Below are 23,292 nucleotides of genomic sequence, written 5' to 3'. Positions count from 1 at the left end.
ATAGGGGTTTGGGCATAGTCTCATCAGTCTTTCCCAGAAACACCTGGCTCCTCCTCTCCACAGCAGAGGGACTATCACACCCAAACACATCCAGAACCTGTGGCCTAAGGGACCCTGCGGCCCAGGTCTGACCTCCCGGGGGCCGCGTCCCCTCCCACACTCCTGGTGATTTCCCAGCCAGTCTCATGGGGTGCAGAGTTTGGGGTTTAGCTTCTGGACACGCCCCTCCCCTGCCCTGCCAGCTGTGTCCACAGGGCCTCACCCCGGGGTAGGAGCAGTGAGTGTACCAGAAACCGCCACATGTCCTGCCTTAACAGAGTGAGCGTGTAGCTTAGTACTGACTGATGTCTAGCAAAGCTCCTGAGTAGGTTATTACACCCAGGAGCACTCATCATATAAGCCTGGAGCCCGCAGAGGTTTCCCTCCTTCCCTCCCTCCTGCGCTGGGACGACGGCTTGCCCGCCTGGGAAGTGCTCTGCTGGAGCCACACCTCGCCCCAGCCAGGCTTTCCTAGTCAGTGTTGCCAAAGCACTTTGTGCTGGCCCGTTAGGTCTAGGGGATGCCACACGGTGAGTCTTGATCTTAGGAAGACATTGGGCGTCTCCAGACAGCTTTGGGGGGGAGTGCACTTCAGGGCCGTGTAAGGAGAGCTTCACAGTGCTTAGAGAACGAGCGGGGAGAGGCACCGAGCGTGTGCGCAGGGCGTCTCTTCACTTTGACCTCTGTTAGCGAGGTAAGTGAGGACATCCAGTTTCAGAGACACAGGCTCGGAAGGCGAGCGTGTGCTGAGAAGGTCGTGGGGAAGTGGGTCAGATCCAGCCAGGTGCGGCTGCTTGGAGGTCACCTGCGTCTTCTGCAACAGAACACTAGAGACACATTATATACAATTTGTGATGTTTGGAGGGGATGGGCAGCAGTTGAGGAAGAGCTTCCAGCGGCGAGGGTCCGGTCAACCTGGGAGGACCGGGCTAGCTCTCGTACCGCCCTCCCATTGGGTCCTGACCAGGAGGCGCAGCTGGGGGCCGCAGGTGGAAGGGAGGGCTCAGTTTGGAGCAGTAAAGACTTAAGGCTCCAAGTCTGAAGCACAAGTAGAGCCTGCAAGCCTGGAGGGGCGGTGGAGAAGCAGAGGGTCACCGTGACATAAAACAGTAAAGCCCTTGCTGTCCTGCGAGCGTCCAGTGCCATCAGCAGAGCAAGGGCTGGAGATGTGTCCCGCCCCTGGGGCGCATCCTGGCCTCTGCTGAGGACTGAGTTTTGTTTTGTTTTGTTTTGTTTGGTGGTGGTGGTGGGGTGGGACCCAGAGGCTTTTCTCAGACCTTTTTTATATTTTATTTGGAAAGAGGGTCTCACTAAGTTGCTGAGAGCCTCACTAAGTAGCTGAGGCTGGCTTCGAACCCGTGCGATCCTCCTGTCTCAGCCTCCCAAGCGCGGGGATTACAAGCGTGCGCCACCACGCCCGGCTTTTTTTTTTTTTTTTGGTAGTACTGGGGGTGGAATCCAGAGGCTTTCTACCTCCAGGCTATACTCCCAGACCTTTTTTTTATATTTTATATTTTATTTGGAAACAGGGTCTCACTAAGTTGCCGACAGCCTCACTGAGTAGCTGAGGCTGGCTTCGAACCCATGCGATCCTCCTGTCTCAGCCTCCCAAGCGCGGGGATTACAAGCGTGCGCCACCACGCCCGGCTGAGGACTGAGCTTTGAGGGGACGAGCACTGAAGGGCAAGACTGCACACCTGCTTCAGCCTAGGTGGGCTGCTGTGTGTGTGCGTGTGCGCACGCGCGCTGCTGAGGCGGAAGGTGTAGCGGCAGTCTACAGAGACTAAGGGACCAGAACTGATTGCTGCCAAGAAGGAGCCAGACTCCATCCAGCTCCCTTGGGTTCTCTGCGGGGCTGCTGGGGCCCCACGAGTACCCCCGCAGGGAGGGGCCGGGCTCCTCTCCCAGGCTTTAGTCCCCATACACACCCCCTAACCCTAACGGCCCCCCACTTCCTTCAGGGAGACACACCCTTGGATTCTCTCTAGCTACTTCCAGAAAGCCTTTGAGGAAGCACAGGGACAGGAGACCAAGAAAGAGGCCAGGTCAGGCCCACCAGGCTGGTAACCGGAACCTTTAATTTTATTACTTGGAACATTTAATGCAGAGTTAATAGGGGCTGGAGTAGCTAGGAGGGGAGCGGGGCGAGGGGCTACTGAGATAAATAAGGGGACTGCGTTACATGTGGACTGCGGGGCTGCTGAGCAGGAGAGTAGGGGCAGATACAGCTACGTACTTTATTCAGATACCACTGGGAGGCGGAGGGCGAGAGGCAGGGTGGGGTTACATGGCAGGGTTTTAGTGTCTTCAGCCTACTACCAGCAGCCGGTGCTGGCCGGCGTCTCCTCCTGGAGCCAAGAGTTTGAGTTTGGGCACAGCTCTAACCCTCAAGTCCAGGGAGGTGGCACTGATGGTGGGTGAGGGATGAGGGAGCCAGCCAGGAGCCGGGGGAAGGCCGGTGAATTGTCTCTGAATCGCCCTGGAGCCCCTGCCCCTCCCCCGGGGTAGACCTCGAGGTCTGGAGGGCTTCGGGTGCTCCTCCATTGGGCAAAGGATGAGTTATTGGCACAGAATCGGAGGTGGGGGCTCTGCGCCAATCCCCTCCCACTTTCAGAAGGGGAGGGGCACTGAAGGATGAACACCCGCACCGAGCTGCCCCCGAGGCTGTGCCACCCTGGGCCCGAGGGACACACAGAGCCAGCTCCGAGCCCTGGTGCGGGTCCCTGGGTGGCCCGCTCTCAGATGCCACCCTGGCTGTCCAACCCTGGACACTTCCTCCCTCCCCAAGGGGCCGAGTGGGCCCTCAGCCCAGGGATAGAGGGTCATTTCTGGGGGAGGTGCAGCCTCGCCCTTCTGTCTGGGGGCAGCAAGCAGTCTCCTCTGCCCAGCCTCTCAGCCTGGGCTGTGCCTCGGGAACCTGGGGGGCGGGCGGGTCATCAGGGCAGGAGCCTTCCCTCTCCCATCAGCCTCCGCTGCCTCCAGCCTGAGACGGGTGAGGAAGGGGTGCAGGGCTGGGGAAGGGGCCCGGGCCTGGGGGGGCTGGGCTGGGCGGGGCTGTGGAGACAGGGCCCACTTTAAGGCCGGGACAGGGTCGTATATACCGGCTGCTCCCAGTGTGTGGGGCTGTGGGACTGGGGCCCTGAGGGGCTGGGGTCAGAGATGGCCGTGTAGAGGGGCCGCTGAGAGGGTCCCATGTAGGAGAAGGCTGAGTAGAGGCCAGAAGCCTGGCCCGAATGGCCATAATAGGGTCCTGAGGGCTGATGGTCGGAGTAGTCAAACTGGGGGCGGGAAATGGAGGGGAAGGCGGAGCCGTAGTGGGGCAGGCTGAGGGAGGTGTAGGCAATCTGTGAGGTGGACGGCTGGTCTGTGTAGTGTGGGGGTCCCTGGGGGCCTGCGGTCTCTGTCTTCACCTGGGCTTTGGCATCCACGCCAGGTGGCGAGACCGTGGGTAGAGCCACGCCTGGCGGCTTGGAGATCCAAGCGGAGTGTCCACTGGCCACGGCCAGGGCGCTGCCCAGCCCGTAGCCCGCCGCCGAGTAGCTCCCCACGTGGCCTGGGTGCCCGTTGGGCGGCAGGTATTGGTCCAACTCAGCCACGTCGAAGGTCTCCATGTTGGACATTACCTCGTGGCTGATCTCACCGATGTCCACGTTGCCGAAGTCGATGTGAGGCTTCCCGCCCTCCCCCATGGAGCGCCCATCCCGCTTGGGGTCTGCCTTGCCCGACTGCAGCTCTGTCTTTGGGGTGGTTGGAGGGGTGGGTGGGCCATGGCTCTGGCCTGGGTGGGAGGGAGACAGGAGAGAAGAGGAAGGGACGCAGGTCAGAGGCGGGTGGCACCTGCGGGCAGCGGATGCCTCCGAGGCTGACCTGGTGAGGTTTACAAGTTTTATCAGCACGGTGGCCTTTTGGATCTACGGACTGGCCGCTAGCTGTTGATAAGGTTCTCCCATCTTAGGGATGGGTCCTCCTGGAGAGGTCTGCATGGCTCTGAGAAGCCTTTCCTGTTGGTAAGTCCCTCCCACGATGGCTGAAGCTGGCTCCCCCGCCGCGCTGCGGTTCCTCAGTGGCTGACCCCGTGATTCTGGCCCATGGCCCTCTGCTCTGCCTGTGCCGCCCGCCTGCCCCTCGACCTATGCCAGCCTCCCCCTCCACTCTGGACAGTCTCCTTGTGGCTCTCTGCCTGCCTGCTGCCCAGCCCCGTTGGCCACGGCCAGCTCCGTCCCACGCTGGCCCTTGCTGCCTCTCCTCCCTGCTCCTTTGCCTGTTCACCATCTCGTCCACACACCTGCCACAGCAAACACTCAGGGGCGCTGCTGAGTGCCCGGCACGGAGCGGGCACTGGGCGATATCAACAGAACCGCGTCCAAAGCTCGCAGTCTGGGAGAGATCAGAGGCCCCCCTGTGCCTATAGGGGGAGGCGCTGAGGTTGGACTGGGGGACCAGAGGAGGAAGTCTCATCAGGGAAGAGGGTGTGGTGAGAAAAAGGCTACACCTGTGGTTCATTCTGCGGTGGTGTCATGTACGTGGTCCTGTACGTGGTCCAGGGTCTCATGTGGTGCTTGTGCCTGAGTGTGTGTGTGTGTGTGTGTGTGTGTGTGTGTGTGTGTATGTGTGTGTGTGTGTAGAGATGGTGGAGCAGGGCATCCCTATTGGAGAGAGACATGCCCGTGGTTTTATGAGACCAGGAGCTCCTTGAGGACAGGACGGGAGGCAGTGCTGTGTCCTGCACTGGCGAGGGCTCTGGATTTTGAGAGACCTGCTGGCTTGAATCCCGGCTCTGCCACTTACTGTGTGGCTGGGGAAACCCCAGGCTTCAGCAGTTTCCTTATCAATAAAATGGCCAGGGGGCCAAGCAGCCTAGAAGCTGCTCCTGCCTCCTGACTACAGTCGGGGCAGCTGGATATTTTTGGACCTGACTGGATGGATGGAGGGCCGGCTGGCCGTCGCTGGGGGCTGCCGCCTCGGCATATCAAGAGGCTTCTGTACCTGGTTTTTTCCCATGTGCAAATCACTTGCTTTCGTCCTGGCCCTTCCCTCTAGGCTGTGGGCCCCCGAGGCACCCATCTCGTGGTGGCATCTCTGGTGTCCCCGCCAGTGCCTGACACATAGGACTGTGTGTCTTCTGAGGATGGGGCTGTGCTCCCTGAGCACTTCCTGGGCACCAGGTCCAAGTGTGGCCTTTTTGTCCATCAGGAATGCAGTGACGCAGCCGTGGGTGGCCGGTTACTCTCCCTTCCTTCCCCTATCATAAGCTGAGTTAGCTGCCGCGCAGCTGGGACCTGAGCCCGGCAGCTGGGAGCCCTGCCGTACTGTGGGGGGCTGATGTGTGGGCTGAATGAGCGAGCACAGGGGAGGCAATTAGCCTGGTGCCCGCGCATAGTAGGTGCTCAGTGAATAATGCCAGCCTTATCATCACCGATAAGAATGAAACCAGATGTCACATGTCTGGCCCATCCAGTCACGTGCTCAACATCACACGCTGTCTCCTCCACTGGAGCAGGTGGGAAAGAGGCAACGTATTTACCCTTCGTCTGATCTCCCCCTCAAAAGCACCCTGCGCCCCCTCCCTGCGTAAGTGCTGCGGCCGCTTCTCACCCCCAGCCTCCATGGCTGCCTTAACTGGCTCTCTGCCCAGCAGAACTGCCCCTCCATCCACCCTGGCCAGCGCCACCCTGCTCCGCCTCCTCCCCCAGCCCTCCATTCCAGCTGGGGCAAGCGCCCTGCCTGAAGCCCTTCCCAGAGCCCAGGGGTGCTGGGGAGCCCCAGGGGTGCTGCCACCGGCCTCTTGTCTCTCTGCCCAGCCTCCCCAGCCCCAGCTCTGCCATCAGTTCCCCAGCCGCTCCCAGCCCAGCACTGACCTGAGGGGTGCTCAGGGTTCCCATCCGACATGGGGGAGCCCTCCTCCGGGTGCCGGTGGTCCAGGTGGGCGCTCTTGTAGTGGGCCTGGATGGCGGCGGCCCCTCCTTGCTCGGCCTCCCCGCCCGGGCCCTCGGCCTCCCCCTGCGCGGCCTTCCCGTTCTTCCGCCTCCGGGGCTGGTACTTGTAGTCGGGGTGGTCCCTCTTGTGCTGCATTCGGAGCCTCTCCGCCTCCTCGATGAAGGGGCGCTTGTCACTCTCGTTCAGCAGCCTGGGGGGGGCAGAGCTCCATGAGTGCCGGAGCACCCTCGGCTAGCTGCCCTGGAGGGCAAGGCCTGGCGGGGGGCCGCGCCCTGTGCCCACAGACTGGATGATGCCAGGCCACAGAACAGTTGTCTCCCAGGACCGAGATCTCGGAGCCCGGATCTCTGGGAGTCTGGAGGGCAAGAGGAGTCACCCGAGGCTGGGGTTAGAGGTAGGCACGGAGGTTACAAGGTTCAATGTCAGTTCAAGGGAAGGGAAGCCGTCTTAGCACCAGAGCCCTCTGCAAGTGGACCGAGCTGCCTGGTTAGGGGGTGAGCTCCCTGGGGCGGGGGAGGAGCCCAGCCTCTGCTACTTGCTAGCTGTGTGTGAGACCTTGAGCAAGTTACTCTCTGAGCCAGTTTCTTCACCTATAAAGGGAGGATGCCCGTACCTACTTCACTGGGGCACGGGATCACCCAAAATAATAGGCGAAGCGGCGAGCGGGGCCGGGGCAGGGAGGCCCCTTGAGAGAGGCGATTCAATGCTGCTTGAGGTGGGCTGGACGGGAGGACCTCGGGGTGGCCCCTCGACTCTGCAGTACTGATTTGGTGAATTCCAACATGGTGGGACGGGTTGTGAGTCCCTTTAATTTCAGGGACACTCTCTCAGGGGGACCCTGTCCAGCAGGTGGCAAAGGGCAGAGGAAGCTCAAGTCCCCTCCCAGACCTGGACAGTCCCCAGCCCAGCCCAGGGAGGGAGGAAGCCCTGAAGGCGGTGCCTGCCCGACTCCAGCAGGGATGGGGGGTGGAGGGCTGTGAGGGCTCAGGGCAGGGAAAGCAGAACCGAGTACCTGGACGAGGGGGGAGGGGAAGCACACAGATTCACAGAATGCCCAACATTAGGGACTGAGAGCCCGGTGGTCTTTGTGGGAGCGGCCCTGGCCCTCAGCTTGGTGGCCTCTCTCTCTCCAGCTGCCCACCCCTCAGGCCCAGTGGGTGCTGTCTTTCCCCAGCAGCAGAAGGCTGAGCCCTGCTCCCTGGGCTGGGAGGGGGCAGTCATACCAGGCACCTCCTAGCCGGCAGGGCATTCCTCAGCAGCTTAGCCTCCCTGCAGGCCCCTACCCCCGCTCAGCTGTCTCCAAGGGACCCTCTGGCTGAGCAAGAGCCTACCGGGGTCAGTGCCCACCTTCGGGCTGGATGGAGACCCAGAGTAGGGCTGGGAGCCAGGGTGGGATGCTGGCACCTGCCCTGGGAGAACCGTGCCCAGGGCTGCAGTGGGCCCTGCACAGGGGCTCCTGGGGTGGCTGGTGGCATCTCCTACCTCAGCCTTTGCCTGGGTGCTCTGCTCAGCTGGCAAGCATTGGCAAGACTATGGCAGGGGGTGTGGAGGGGGCTGCACAGGCCAGAAAGGAGAGAAGATTCCAGTATCGGGTCTCAGTGGTACCATATGTAACCCCAACAGAAATGTCAGCAAGGCCCCAGCCCCAAACTCAGTCTCACCCCACCCGCCTCAGCAGCTAACCCCACCCAGCTGGGTTCAGCCGCTCCCATAGCCCCAAACCCACCCCACCCCCTGACCCCAGCCTCAAGGTGCCTGGCCAGGCTGACATGGCCACCCCCACGTCGCCCCCAACAAGCTCCTAATGTGTGTCTTCATCAGCCCTCTTTCTCCAAGGTCTCCAGGGTTTGGGATGGGAAAGGAAGAGAACGGCTGATCTCCACCCAAACTGGTAACCCCACTGGGGGTCCTAGGGGCACTGGCTGCTGCATCTGCCCTCCTGTCAGGCCTGGGGGGCAGGAGAGGCCTGCTGAGCCCCCACCACATGGGGGTCGCTCCAGTGGGCAACTCCTTTCTGAGTGGCTTGGTGTGGATTGAGGGGTCAGCATCTGCCCGCCCCTCCCCAGGGATGTCCGAGGTTACTGCCCGGCAAGGCTCGCACACCGCCTGTGGGCCTGTGTGCAGATGCACCGACCCCAACCCATGCGCGGTGCTGCCCAGTCGCCTGGCTTTCTAGGGTCAGTTTTAGAACGTCTCCTTCCAGTTCTGTCTACTCCACCCTCCCCATTCCTGATGTCTTAGGAGTCTGAGCTTGGCAGGGTCTGGGGGGGGTGGTCAGGAGAAGCCCTTATAGTGACTGGCAGCTCCGCTCACATCCCAGGGCTCCTCAAGACCCAGGCCCCAGGTAGCTGCTGCCGGTTGGGCAGCCTTGAGTCCTTGCTGATGTCTTGGCACCCCACCCTGGGACCGGGTCAGCCGGCAGGGCCTGCTCCCTGACTGCCCTGCCCTGGGGCCCGCGGGCACAGCCTGAGTGGCGGCCAGGAGCAAGTGCCCATGAAGGGGCCCAGGCCACGGTTCTGGGGTGGGGCTGGGTCAGGGACAGTGGAGGGCCCCTCTTACCCTCTTGTCTGTCTCAGTGGGCTGGGCTCTTCGTGTGTGGTCTCCAGGGCCAGTGTGTCCTGTCTACCTCTGTCCCCTCGCCTCAGAGGCCCAGGCCTGGGCGGAGCCCCACGGGGTCTGGATGTACCCCGGGCCAAGGAGCTAGCTGCGGCCTCTGCTCTTGGGCAGAGCTAGATTCTGGGGCCACATGGCCTGGGGTAAGCAGGGGGCGGAGGGCTCAGAGGGCCGGGGGCAGGCAACCAGGCTTTCAGCACACATGTGGCCAGACCGGGCCGGAGCTGGGTGCAGGTCTCTTGGTCTTGGGGAGCCTTCTGCTCCTTCCCACCATTCTGTCTTTGGCCTCTAGACCCAACTTCTATCTCCTGGGCTGGCGAAAGGGAGGGAAGAGACAGACCCAGGCCTCCTCCAGCCTAGATGCGGCCTGCTCCTGCTCTCTTCTCTGCCCCACCCTCAGCATCTCCCAAAGACCCCGAGAGAAGCCACAGGGGCAGCTCCGATGAACGGCCAGGAGACCCAGGGCCTGGCCTGGCTCTGCCACCATCTGCTGTGTGACCTTTGGGGTGCCTTTCTGGGCCATCTCAGGGGCAGCCTAGTGGAGGATCAGGTGACCACCCCTGCAGGATGGCATCTACTGGGGCCCTGTTCTCTTTGATAGTGGCCCTGAGGCGCCTGGGGTGGGGGACCCCCCTGCTCCACACACCCCAATGGTGTGAGCCCCTGAGTCAAGGGTTGGGGACTTCTTCCCTGGGGGAATGGCTCCTCCAGGGGTCTGGCATGGTCCCAGGAAGCCTGGGACTCTAGGGACCCTCAACAGGAAAGGGTTTCGTACTGGCCAGGGTGCTCAGCCCCAGCACGGAGGCTGGGGGCGGGGAGAGAGGTTGTTCAATTTTGGGTGCGGCCCTAAGAGGGAAGATGGCGCCGGACTGGGAGAGGAAGGAAAGTAGAGACGCACGGGCTTGTGGTTCTGGGACAGCGTGGAAGGGAGGCCCTGTTCTGTGTGTCCCTTCCTGAGCCATAAAGAGACCCTGGGCCCAAGGGAGGGAGGAGCGGGGAAGGTCCCGGAGAACAGCGGGGCCAGGAAGAGCCGCTGCAGGACCACCTCGCACTTTCCAAGACTCTTCTGATCCTCTTACCGGACCCTCCCCCAGTTCTCCAGCTGGCTGCCTCAGTTCCCCAGCAAATTCCGCCAGGCCTTTGGTTCCTTCTCAAGCGGTCCCACACAGCCCCCCGCGTGAACCTGGGGTCAGCCCCAGGGGCCCTCTGCCCACCACCGGAAGAATTCCAACCGCGAGGGGGCGCCTTCCCGCCCGCCGCCCTGGGTGGGGAGACCCAGCCCAGAACTCCGGAGATCTGGGTTCAGGGCGCCCATGGTAGGGAGGCCGAGGCAGACGTGCGGGCACGGCCCCACGCCTGGTCCTCCAGCGCGGCGGGGGCCCGTCGTGCGGGCAGGAGGCCCGCACCCACCGAGCCGCGGGCGGCGGGCGCTCACCTCCAGAGCTTGCCCAGGGTCTTGCTGAGCTCGGCGTTGTGCAGGTGCGGGTACTGGTCGGCCAGCTTCCTGCGCGCCGCCTGCGCCCACACCATGAAGGCGTTCATGGGCCGCTTGACGTGCGGCTTGCTCTTGCTGGCGCCGTTGACGCGCACGGGCATGGGCACCAGCGTCCAGTCGTAGCCGCTGAGCACCTGGCTGACCGCCTCGCGGATGCACACGGGGAACTTGTCGTCGTCCGCCTCGCCGTCCTGCTCCTTCTTGACGGCGCCCAGCTCCCCGGGCCCGGGGCTGGCTCTCAGGCCCGAGCCGCCGCCGCCGTCGGGCCCCAGCGAGGGCGCGCCGCCCGGGGACAGGCAGCGCGGCTCCTCGGAGCCCACGGGGCTCAGCTCCACCTCCGACAGGTCCTGCTCCTCGGCCATGTCCGCCCCGGCCGCCGCCGCCGCCTCGGCCGCCTCCCCCGGGCCCGCCGCCGGGGTCCTCGAAAAGAGCCCAACGCCCACCTGGACGGAAACAGGGCGCGATGGAGGGCGGCGCGGGACCCCGGCCCCGAGGTGGCGGCCCTCCCGCCGCTCTGCGCTCCGCCCGCCCGCCCGCCCGCCGCAGGTGGAGGTCCCGCCTCCCTCCTGCCCACCCGGCCCCAACCGTCTCTTGGTGGAGGGGGGGGTAATTAAAAAAAATAACTCCTTTGAGGTGGAGGTTTGTTGATGGAAAGGAAGAAAAACTATTTCTGCTGCTCTAATCCCGGCCCCTGGGATTCCCCACCTTTCCTCTCTTTCCTTCCGTCTTCCCTTCGGTCCGCCCCGACGGGTGCGGAGGAGCTGGGTGGGGGGCGCGCCGCAAAGGTGTCAGCCCCAGCGAACGGCGGGCCTGCAGCCCCGGCTGGCTCGCACTCACCTCCTCCGACCTCTCCTCCAGCCTGGGGCTCGTCCTGAGGAAGTGGAAAACCGTATCCCAAGGTGAGCGGTCCAGCTCGGGGCTGGGGGTGACGCCGGCGGGCCGGGAGGGAGGGGCTGGAGGACCCTGGGCCTCGGGCCACTGCCTCCTAAGGACAGAGCCTGAATCCTCACCACCAACCACCCTGGCCCGACAGCCCGAGACTGACTGAGACTGAGCCGCTGCGGAGGGCTGGGGAAGGAAGGAGGGGAGGGGGAGGGGGAGAGGAGGGAGGGAAGGGCAGAAGGTGGAGCCTCCAGCCTCGCTCTCCTTCATCCCCAACACCCAGGGCTCCTCCACCCTGCCCAGACCCCCCCAGCCCTGCTGGGCGCCCGCGCAGGCCCTCGTCCTCTGGTGCAGCTTGGGTTTGGGCTTGGGTTGGGGCCGGCAGGTTGGAGGGGGAGGCCAACTAGGGGAGGGAGAGATGCAGGTGTCAGGGTCAGAACCTGTTGCTGGGAGGAAAATCAGACCCAGCTGGGACCCCGATCTCTGCCTTGGCGGTGGAGTGGGGAGCTGGCAACGGCCGGGGAGAGAGGTAAAGAAGGCCGGGAACGTCTCGTGGACCTGCGAGGGTGACAGGCCGGTGTCACTTCGTTTGAGAAATCGTATTGAGTGCCTACTGCGTGCCAGGCCCTGCTGCCAGCCAGACTCACTCCTCCCCCTACCCTGCCACCCTCGGTCGACCTGTGCAGTGAGAGAGAGGGCGTGAGAGAGTGTTCAGGCCCAACCTGGCAAGGCAGGGGAGTGGGCACCCCAGCCTGGGGCAGATACCTTGCTCAAGGCTGGGCTGACCCAAGGCACAGGTGGCTGAGGTGATGGGCTGGTTCCCCTTCAAGCAGGTTCAGAGGCCTTCTGGGATCCTATATTCTAGGACCCAATGTGCAGTTTCCTCACATTGGGATCATCTATCTTGGGAGAGGGTGGGGGAGTCTCAGTCCTGGGTGCCCCCCCCCCAGAGGCTGCCAGGTCCTGGCTCCCCTCCCTGCTCTCCTCCTGGATCTTCCTGCCCATGACTCCCTTTCCTCTCTTCTTTCCCAGGTCTCTCCTCCCAAGTCAATGAAGGCGCCCCACTCCAGACAGAGGTGGGGTGCACGTGGAGGGGCAGGCGGAGGAGCCTGGGCTGAGCTGGCTGGCTGGCCATGGGTGGGTCCCAATTCCTCGCCACTGGGCGAGGCCCAGGCCCACCCCAAGGGGGTCCTGTCTGGAGTGGGTCTGGAATGGGGTGTCTGGGGAGGCAAGGCCTTATGCTTGAGAAGGCCCCGGGTGGGGGGTGGGTAACGGGACACAATGAGGTAGTCACACGAGGCAAAGGCATGTTGGGGGGGGTGGCGGACATTGGAACACACACACACACACACACACACACACACACACACACATGCTCGCGTACACACAACCAGCCAGACAATCGGGCCAGTGTGTCTGGGGCCTCAGAGCCCAGTGAATTAGGAGTTTGATAAGGGTTTTCTCTTTCTCTCGCTTGCTGGCCTTGGACAATCTCCCCCCAGTTTTCCTCGACGCCACCCCCGGCGCTGCCAACCCTCCCCCCCACCCCGCCTCCCTTCTCTTCCCTGTGCCCAGACTCTTGTTCGGGGCCTTGAAACAGTGAGCTGTCTTTGTTCGAAATACAGGTGAACGGCAATCATGTGATTAACACACACACACATAAAAAGCTTTTTAACAGCGCCCGCCCGGCCTCAGAACTGCCCGGAGAGGAGCCGCCCTGGATGGACGGAGGGACCAAGGGCCGAGCATCCAGCCAGCCACGTCCCGGCTGTCCGGCAGCGGTCTCCAGCGCCCGCTGCTGCCTGCCTGCCTGGCATCTCAATCCCGGTGGGTCCCCGCTCACCCCTCCATTCCTTGGTCCCTCCTCTCATAGGTAGGACCTGCCTGCTCCCTGCAGTGACTGGGCTGAGACCCCTGGGGCAGGGAGGGGCGCTTTGGAGGAAGAAGGCGTGGGGTTAGCACGCTGGATGTGGGGGTCTCCCAGGCGCTCCCCTCTCCAGCTCCCTGCCCCCCACCCGCCTCGGCCCAGCTGTCAGGAAGGGGTGGGAGTAGCTGCGAGCTGGTCTGTGGGGAGGCCACGCCAGGCGGCCCTCCTCTCTCCTCCTAGTCCCTGCAACAGCCCCCCCCCCCCCCCGCCGAGTGCTGTGCTGGGCTCTGCAGAGAGGTGCTGGGCAGGGGTGCCTGTAGCCAGGGCTGGGGGGGTGGGACCCCTGCTGTGAACACATGCCCTGCCCACCGGGCTGGCATCTGGGATCCCCTGCCTCCTGTTCCAAGCCCTGGGGGCCCAGCTTTTTCCAGCAGAGGAGTGAAGGCCCCTCATTCATCCCTGCGGGGTAGGGGGTTTGGAGAGTGAGGCAGGACGGTCACCTTCTCCTTTCTCTGCCTGCGGTGGGAGTGGTCCCTTTACTGGAGCTCCCCCAGGGATGCTCCTGACCCCCTGAGCCCAGCCCCCACCAAGTGTGCCCTGAGGTGAAGGCGGGTCCCCATGGGTGCATGGTCCTGGTGGGCTGCAGGCCTGCTCCAGGTGTGCACCCCCAGCTCAGCTGTGGGAGGCGGAGTGCCCGCTGCACCTCAGGGTCCGTTGGGGGCTGGAGGCCCTTCAGGAGCAACCGGGGCTCCTGGGATCCAGCTGGGCTTGTGTTCAAGCTGGGCCTGAGAGGAAATGAAATTGTGTCTGAGTGAGAGCAAAGCCACTGGCGGCAAAGCTGCTTCAGGGCAGCAGCGACCCCAGCCCAGCCCAGCCCACCCCTCCTCCTTAGGGCACGGCCCCTGTCAGTCAGTCGCCCCTTTGCAGCCAGCCCCCAGGACAGGCTGAGGGAGGTCAGGAAACGCGCCGTTGTCGGTAGAGCCCTTACAGGGCTGAGGGATGCTTCTGCTCAAGCCGAGCCTCTGCCCCAGCCTCAGTTTACCTACATGTCATGAGACAGGGTGGGCAGGGGATACAGGGAGAGCCTTTACCACCTCTAGGTGTGGGTGTGGATGTGGCCTGGGGTCCTGCTGCACCATAGCCAGTGGCCTCAGGCCTGGGTCTGTCCCCTCCCTGGGCCTCAGGACCCTTCCACGGGGCCAGCTCCGCACTTCCTAGACCGGAGGTTCTTCTGCTGGGTTGGGGCCTGGGAGTGTGCGCCCCACCAAGCTCCCGGCCGGCCTGGGATGGCTCTCATTCTTGCTGACCTTTAGGATCACTTGTGGAGACCCTTTCTTTTCCTTTCCTTTTCGATGGGGTCTTGCTAAGTTGCCCAGGCTGGCCTTGAACTTGGGATCCTCCTTCAGCCTCTGGAGTAGCTGGGATTACAGATGGGCCACCGTGCCCAGCAACTTGAGAGCTTTAAGAAAGTGGAGCCCCTGAGTCCCTCCTGTCTGCTTCATCCTGAATTCCTGGGGGTGAGGAGCAAGCACTTTTGTTTTTCAGATCCCTGGCAGGACTTGCTTTCCCTGGGGTGTCTCTGGAGCCTTGAGGCTGTGAAGCGGCCCCTGCCAGAGCCAGAAGCCCCAGGCAGTGGGATGGGGCTGGAGAGGCGGACCCCAGAACTGGAGGGCAGACCTACAGTTTACACTGGGGTGGCCAGGGAGTTGGGGGCGCCGCAAGGGAGGCTGCTCACGGGGAGGGGGGAGCTGCAGGGCAGGGCTAGGGCTCAGGGAGAGTCACGGAGGAGGCAGAAGCCTTTCTTTGGAACCTGACTTGGTCTGGGGAGTGTCTGGACGTGTGGGCTTTTCCTTGGACACTTTCTAGCCCACCCCCCGCCCCGGGGAAGGCTGTGTCTTCCTTAGTCTGATGTAGTGACTTGAAGTCAGGAAACCCCACCACTGGTATCCAAGTGGCTTTGGGCAAATTAGGTTATGAACCCCTCGGGACATGGCGTGTGAAATGTCGATAATTCCATGTATCCACTCTCGCCTAGAGTAGGCGAGAGAAACGGGGATGCAGACACATGGGCTGAGAGGGGAGCTCAGGGGACGGGCATTTGCTTAGCACGTGCGAGGACCTGGCTTCTGTCCACAGCACTGGAAAGCAAGGGCTGAGGGATGCTTCTGCACAAGCCGGGCCTCTGCCCCGGCCTCAGTTTACCTGCATGTCATGAGACAGGGTGGGAAGGGGATATGGGATACGGGGAGAGCCTGTATCAAAAGAACAGGATAAGATAAGAACGAACACATATAAGAACTCAGCTTAGTAATTGCTCAATAAACGTTTCGGTAATTCTGTGTGCGCGTGGTGCTGGGGAATTGAACCCAGCGCCGTGAGCATTGCCAGCAAATGCTCTACCACCGACCTGCACCCCAGCCCATCCATAAGTGTTAGGAGAGAAAATGACTCAGGTGCCGGCCAGCGCAGGGAGGCGTGGAGGGCCGATGGCGTCCGTCCGCAGCGGCCGCGTGAACTTGCTCTCGGGGTTCCTGCTCTGCCCTGCGGATCTCAGCATCGGATGGGCGCGTACGTGGTGCGGTGGTGTGATTCGCTCCTCCCTCCTGCCTGCCCCGTGGGCAGTGGACGTGGCCCTTCTAGGGCCTCCCCCTGGGTCCGGCCCAGCTCTGAGGGCGCCTGCCATTTCACCGCATTCTCTCAACAGCCCTATGAGCAGGCGCCATTATTATTCTTATTCTAGGAAGGAAACTGAGGCACGGGGAGGCCGTGCCCACCCAGCTGACAATGGCAGGGCGTGGGCTGGGCCTGGGGCCGGCTCCTGACCACTGCCACCAGAGCCTGGCGCTGCCATGCTTCCTGTCCCTCCTCCTCCTCTTCTGTGGGGCCACGCTGGGCGCCCGCCTGTCGCTGCTTGCAGAGGCCCTTCTTCAGGGACGTCCTCCCGGGCAGCCTGGCTGGGATTCTTTCTCCATTCCTTTCCCTGGAGGAGGACAAGGCTCTGGTGCCTGCCTCACCTCCTCCCTGAATGGCCCGCAGCACAGGCCCGGCCCCGCTTCCTACGGGGCTTCTGAGGCCAGCCTGCGCAGTACTGTTGGTCTCAGCGCCCCAGGGCCCCGCCTGACTTTGGGTCACCCTCCTGAATTGATTTCCTGTCCAAGGAGGAAAAGGCTGGGGAGGGGGAGCACGGAGCAGGCAGGTGGCTTCCTAGAGGCAGAGGCCTGAGTTCGGGGCAGGAGGAGGGTGTTCCAGTCCCAATGGAGGCTCTTGAGCTGTTTCTGGTCCAAGCTAGAGGCCTGACTCTTCCTTCTCTCCTGACCTCCCCCACCCCACTGGGAACAAGGAAGCTGGGGCCAGTGCCCGGTGCTGCCTCGGGCAGCCTGGCCTCTGGCCTCTTCTTGGAAGCCTTCAGAGAGATCGCCCATTCCTGTCATCCAAACCCAGCTGCCGGAAATCCCTTCCTGGTTTCGGCGCTGCGCCTCTCCTGCTGCTTTTGTGAATATGCCCTCCTTGCAAGGCCCTAGGCCAGGAGCTGGGGTGGGAGGTGATGGAGGCTCGACCCTGGCACAAGGACCTCAGGACTGGATGAGAGACAGGCAGGGAAACCCTGAACACGCACACAGGAGCGGGGCTGGAGCCGGACCCTGGAGCCCGAGGGCTGGTGTCAGGTCCCAGGCTGCAGAGGCCCTGGGCTACCTGGGCAAGCTTCCTCGCACTCGGGGCCTCAGTTTCCTCATCTGTCAAGTGCAGGCAGGTTAGATGATCTCTGGGGCGTTCTCAGATCGGATGGCCCATGACCTACATTGGAGAGCAGGAAGCCGGGCCTCACCAGGCTTCCCAGGCTGGTACTCTGCGGGTTCCTTGGGACACAAAGGCCTCTCTTGAAAGGCATTTAGCAGTCAGGCGTGTGGGACCCATGCTTGTAATCCCAGTACTTGGGAGGCTGGGACAGGAGGATCCCAGGTTTTAGTGAGACTCTCAACAATGTAGTGAGACACTGTTTAAAAATAAAAAATAAAAAAAAAAATAGGTCTGGGAGCATAGCTCGGAGGTAGAAAGCCCCTGGGTTCCACCCCCAGTACCACCAAATAAATAAATAAATAAACAAACAAATAAATAATAAAAATAGGGCTGGGGGTGCAGCTCAGAGGTAGAATGCCCCGGGGTTCCATTCTCAGTACTGCAAATAAATAAATAAATAAATAAATAAATAAATAAATAAATAAATAGGGCTAAGATACAGCTGGGAGGTAGAATGCCCCTGGGCTCAACCCCTAGTACTCCCTCCCCCAAAAAAGAGAGTGAGCAAGGCATTTTGGGGGCAAATATGCTTGGGAAACACTGTTTTCTTCCAGAGGAGACAGGGCCTATCAGTGCGTTCAAAGATCTATGTTCTGCAGTGAAGGAGTTGTCCCTTCTTTAAAACGTGAATTCCAACCTGTTAATGCTTTCATTGCTCCACTGAGTTCTGGTGGTGTTGAAGGTTCAGCCGCACTCGCCCTGTCCCACACAGGACACGGGGCTCGCGGGTGAGATGTGGGCACCCCACCTCTGGGTCCCCTGGCCTTGGGCTCTGGTCCCGTCCAGCCCGGCTTCACCTTCGCTGGGTGACTGTGGCGTCGTTCCCTTCGCTGGGCGACGTTCCCGTGTGTCTCCCATCCACTCCTCTCCTCCGTCTTGGGGCTCTCCCACATCTCCTCTCCCTCCCTGGCCTTCCTCTGGAGTCAAGGGTCACAGAAGAGGAGCTCTGACCAGGGAGGGCTGGATGTCCTTCGGGGCACGTCCTCAATTCCTCAGCACCTCCAACCCCAGCTGTCGATGTCCACTTGGCGCTGCCCCTGCAGCCCCAGCCCTGCGGGACTCCCGCCTGCTGGCCCAGCCCTGCCTCCGGCCTCGCTCACCTGCCCGCAGGACCTCGCCCGCTGGCCCTACTGCCCTCCTCCGTGGTGCCCGGCACACGGTCTGCGGCGATTGTGGGTGAATGACTTGCACGGGGGGGTGGGCAGAGGCAGTGTGGGCTGGGGCAGGAGACTCGGGTGTGGACCTCGCACCCCACTCCTTAGCTGTGCGTCCTCGGCAAATGACTGTGGTCTCGGAATCCCAGTTTCCTTTCAGAAGGCTGGAGTGAGGATTACGCCAATGTCTGTAAACACTCAGGACGGCGCCTGGCACATGCCGGGGCCCCATAAATGTCAGCTGCCCTTACCAGCTTCTGTCTGCCAGGGGCGGCTGTTGGTTGACCTTGAGTTTTACAGGAGTCGTTTCTTGTCCTGTGGAGGTTTGTCCCCTCGTACGTGCCCAGCAGCCCCGGAGGCTGGCAGAGCGAGGGCAGGGTCATCAGCTCACTGAACCCGACAGAAAGGGAGGCAGGTGGCAGAGGTCACGTGACCATGCGGTCATGGAGCCGGACATCGCTGCGTGACTTTTGCCTCCCGCTACCCCGAGGACGCCCGAGGCAAGGCTATGCTGTGTGGGGTAATGAAGAACTCACTCCTGTGGTCGTTCATTCATACATTCCCAGACACCAGCTAGGCAATGTGGTGCAGCTGTGAGACCATCCAGCGTGGCGAAGGTGGAGGGAGGGAGGGAGCGGCCGGCAGGGTGGGGGCTCCACGGCATGGTGTCGCCGGCCGCGGGCTGGCAGCGTGTGGCCAGCGGGGGCCTTCCTCTGTCTACCGCTGCCCGGGGCCTGTCATGGTCACCCAGTTTGCAAGTGACAGCTGGCCTGGGTCCTTCTGACTCCTGGTCACTGGATTCTGTCATCCAGGGTACTGTGCAGGACCAGGCTGGGTGTGACAGGGCTCAGGGCTCCCACAGGGTTCAGCTCTCCCTGTCCCCCAGATGTGAAAAAGGGGTGATCAGAGAGATTTTTGCTTTTTTGTGTGTGTGGTCCTGGGGGTTAAACCCAGGGGCATTCTACCTCACAGCTACTCCCAAAGCTCTTTTTATTTTATTTTGTGATGCTGGCAATCAAACCAAGGGTCATTTTACCTCTGAGCTATACCCCTAGCCCAATTTCATTTTTGATTTGGAAACAGAACCTCAGTAAATGAGGCTGGCTTAGGACCTGCGGTCCTCCTGTCTCTGCCTCCCACGTACTGGGATTAGAGACATGCACCACCACGCCCAGCCACATTTTTAAACTTTTATTTTTGTGGTACTGAGGATTGAACCCAGGAGCATTCTACCTCCAAGCTACATCCTCAGCCCTATTCTATTTTAGGTTAGTTTATTATTTTTTTATTTTTATTTTTTGGTGGTACTGGGGTTCCTGGAAGCCCTTCTACCTGCGGGCTACACTCCCAGACCTATTTTTACATTTTTATTTTGGAAACAGGGTCTCCTAAGCCAGCTCACGCGGCTGGCTTCAAACCTGCATGATCCTCTGTCTCCGCCTCCCAAGCGTGGGGATGACAAGCGTGCGCCACCACGCCCGGCCTAGGTTAGTTTATTTTGAAAAAAGATCTCACTGAGGCAGAGGGCCTCATTAAGTTGCTGAAATTGGCTATGAACCTGCAACCAGGGACATTCTACCTCTGAGCTACATCCCCAGCCCTATTTTATTTTGTTTAATTTTTAATTTTTTTTGTGGTACTGGGGGTAGAACCCAGGGTTTTTTCCACCTCCGGGCTATACTCCCAGACCTGTTTTATATTTTATTTGGAAACAGGGTCTCACTAAGTTGCTGAGAGCCTCACTAAGTAGCTGAGGCTGGCTCTGAACCTGTGCGATCCTCCTGCCTCAGCCTCCCAAGCGCTGGGATTACAAGCGTGCACCACCACGCCCGGCTTTAATTTTTAATTTAAAAATTATTTTGTGTGTGGTATGGGAATTGAACCCAGAGGCCTTCTACCTCAGAGCTACATTCTCAGTCCTGTTTTATTTTTATCTTGAAACTGGGCCTCATTAGGTTGATGACAGTCTCACTACTACCTGCTGAGGCTGTCTTTGAACCTGCGATCCTCCTGTCTCAGCCTCCCAAGGACTGAGATTACAAGCACTCGCCATCATACCTCACTCAAATTCTTTTTTTAATTTTGAAACAGGATCTCCCTAAGTTGCTTAGGGTCTAAGTTGCTGAGGCTAACCTCAAATCTGCAATCCTCCTGTCTCAGCCTCCCAAGTACTGGGACTGCAGGCATGCATGCCTGGCTGATTTCTGTTTGTGTGGGCTGGGCAGACCCTTCTTCATGAGATGCCTTATTTTTCCACGATTACTTTATAATGACATAGAGAGCCGAGCGGCCCAGCCCGGGGTCCTGAGCCAGCCAGAGCAGAGCTCACTGTCCCACTTGCTAGTGGTGGGCTGGGGCCACGTCCGCTCGTCTTCCCCGGGCCTCTTCTCTTAGCCACACCTGCCTGGTCGGGCCGTCCCAAAGATGAAGGGAACAGGCATGTCAAGGGCTCGGCACAGTGCAGGGGGCGACCCGAGCCAGACCCGTAGCTCTCTCTCAAGGGTCGACCACAGGCTCAGCATCTGCCTGGGAGATCGGCTTGCCTTCTGGGCTGAGTGATCTCTTGGGTTAGTAAGTCGCGGGACAATCTCCCTTCCTCGGGTGAAGAGTTGAGCTTGCCAAGATAGGAGCAGGGCCCTGCGCAGCGCCCAGCACCGCCAAAAAAACAAAGCAAACCAGGGCCCTTGTGTGTGCGCCCACCAGGAGCCTCCTGGTCCACGCACGCCTTCGGGCCTGCTTCACGGCGTCCTGGTCTCACCTCCCTACCAGGGGGCGAGCTGAGAACTCAGAGTTTGATGTTTTCTGTTTGGGGCTCAGAATCTGGACTTGGCTTGCAGACTTAGCATTGGCAAGCCCAGTGGAGCTCTTCCCAGCTCTTGCTGTGTGATCTTAGGTCAGTCATCTGCCCTCTCTGGATGCATTCTGTCCTCCGTACAGTGAGGAGGGTGTCCTCTGACATCTCCAGGCACTCTGTTAGATTTACTCTCAGGGGTTGTAGGACTTTCTTTTTTCTTTTTTAATTTTTTGGTACTGGCGATGGAACCCAGGGGCATTCGATCTCCAAGCTACACCCCCAACCCTATTTTTTTTATTCTTTATTTTGAAACAGGGTCTCACCATGTTGCAAAGGGCCTCACAGAGTAGCTGAGGCTGTTCGGGAATGGCGATCCTCCAGTCTCAGCCTTCCCAATGCCGGGATTACTAGCGTGCGCCACCACGCCCGGTGGGTTGTAGGATTTTATAGGAAAAGACCGGCATCTTGGCCCCCCACCTAGCCAGCTGCTCCGGGTTTACACAGCAGGTGCTCAATACGTGCTTACTGAACTCATGAACTGTGGAGATAACTCAGTAAAGGCTCTGATGGGACAGGGACCCTGTCCCCTGGCTGGGGTCACGGCATTCCCGCTGGCCTATGGGGCAGGACACACATCCCCCCACCAGCCCCTGCTTTGTGCTCAGCCTCTAGGTCACAGCCGGACAGGAGGCACCGCCCTGACCCTCCCGCACCACCGCTGTCCTCCCGGCAGCCCTGGTGCCACTCCTTGCCCGCACGTATCCCAGTTGTGGCACTGTCTGTCTCCTCTTCAAGGACCTCACCTTCCCGCTCCTCAGGGATCCTCTGAGTACCTGGTGAATGAATGAATGAATGGAGCCTCTTGGGGAGGATGGGAGGAGGAGAGGCAGAGGGAGGCCAGGCAGGGCAATGACAGCTGAAGGGCCTCAAGGACTAGACTCGAGGCCTGTCCAGTGGGGCAGGCATGACTCCCAGTCCAGTGCTCTTTCTTCCCGGGGAACAGGGGACTCCTGGGAACCAGACTGGGTTTTGGGAGCCAAGCCCCTGAGGACCTAGAGCAGGGGAGGAGGGGATGGGGATCTGAGCCTGTTCCACCCCTTTCCCCAGCAGGCAGGAAGGACAGGGCAGATCTGTCAGCCTCAGACACCACCGCCCCAGGGGACCCAGCCCTGAGCCAGGGAGGGGGGACAGGAAGCACGGCTTCCCCCTCCCTCCTGCCCCACCCTCCACCCCCATCCCTGGCGAGGGCTTGCAGCCCCCGGCCTTGGCACAGGGTGGGGAGAGGGGGGCAGAAGCCCCATCTGGCCAAGGGCCTCCTCTCTCCCGGTTGGCTTCTGGGCCTCAGGAAGGCCACTGCCACAGCAGCCCCTGGGGAGCGGGTCGGGCCCTGAGCTAGGGGCACGGAGGGACGCGGAGAGGGTGCCACCCACTTAGCCCTCCCTGCATGCCTGGCACCGTGCAGACCAGGGAAGCTTTCTCAACAATGGGAGATGCCCGGGGTTGGGATCCAGGAAGCCTCTCGGGAGGCTGGCTCTGCCGGAATTGCTGTTTGCCCTAAGTGGGCACAGCCCCTCCCTGGCCACCACTCTTCTTTTTAGCTGTCAATGTGACCCACACTTGGCGTGCCAGCATGCCCTGGGATCTTGTACCCATCTCCAGGACCCTTCAGAGTCGGGGGTTTATTAAGCTCACTTGTGATCTTCTCACTTGTGATCTTGGCGTACCTGGCACTGTTGAGATCTATGGGTTCCAAGAGCCCCTCCCCAGCCTGTGGCCAGGCCACCCCGCTGGGCTTAGAGACTGGCCACGTGAACGCACAGTAGGTGCGCAGGCTGTGGGGAGCAGTGGTGACCTGCCACAGCCGCAGAGGCGCCTGGGAGGGCCCTGAGCCTTCTGCCTGGCGCGGCCTCCCTCCCCTCCTCCAGCTCCCCAGGCGTCTTCCTCCTGACCTTTCTTTTTCTCTTTCCTCTTCTGTCTCTGCTTTGATTTCTTTCCCTCTCCACATTGCATTCTCTTTTTGCTCCTCTTTCTCTCCAGTCTCCTCTGCTTTGTCTTTTTCTTCTTTTTTGGGGGGGTGCTGGATATTGAAGCCAGGGGCATTTTACCTCTGTGCTAAACCCCCAACCCTTTTTTATTTTTATTTATTTATTTATTTTGGTGGTACTGGAGGTGGAACCCAGAGGCTTTCTACCTCCGGGCTCTACTCCCAGACCTTTTATTTTTTATATTTTATTTGGAAACAGGGTCTCACTAAGTTGCTGAGAGCCTCACTAAGTAGCTGAGGCTGGCTTCGAACCCGTGTGATCCTCCTGTCTCAGCCTCCCAAGCGCGGGGATTACAAGCGTGCGCCACCACGCCCGGCTTCTTTTTTGTTTTAAAACACCGAGGGTCTCGAGGGTCTCGCTAAGTTGCTGAGGCTGGCCTCAAAACCCCTTTGTCTCATGCCGGGCTCCCGGGAGGCTCTTAATTTTGACTCCTTAGGTGGTGGTTTCCGCCTTGCAGCGCCCTCTCCTTCCCGTCTCTCTGGTCCTGGTTGAGGTGTCCCTGTCCTTGCCTCTGCCCTCAAGGTCCCCATCTCCGTTTCTCTCCCTGACACATCCATCCATTCTCTCTCTCCGCGCATCTCTCTGTCTCCTGGAGGTGGAGGGAGGCTGCCTGGGGGTCAGGGGCCCTGGGAAACCCAGGGAGAGATGGGGAGAGGAGATAATTTGAG

At 61.0% G+C, this 23,292-nt stretch overlaps 1 protein-coding gene across 1 annotated transcript; it reads right to left on the bottom strand.

The window, feature by feature from the left end:
* Positions 1 to 3,113: 3,113 nt before the first annotated feature.
* Positions 3,114 to 10,446, bottom strand: SOX10 (SRY-box transcription factor 10; the record flags this gene model as incomplete). The annotated part of the gene is made up of 3 exons (XM_080706651.1): positions 3,114 to 3,817; positions 5,898 to 6,166; positions 10,025 to 10,446. The coding sequence occupies 3 exons, from the start codon at positions 10,444 to 10,446 to the stop codon at positions 3,114 to 3,116; spliced, it is 1,395 nt and encodes a 464-aa protein (XP_080562777.1).
* Between the last annotated feature and the right edge of the window lie 12,846 nt (positions 10,447 to 23,292).

The sequence above is a fragment of the Muscardinus avellanarius genome (assembly GCF_963383645.1).
Source record: "Muscardinus avellanarius genome assembly, chromosome: 11".
NCBI lineage: Eukaryota > Metazoa > Chordata > Mammalia > Rodentia > Gliridae > Muscardinus > Muscardinus avellanarius.
This window is presented reverse-complemented; position numbering and strand designations above follow the sequence as displayed.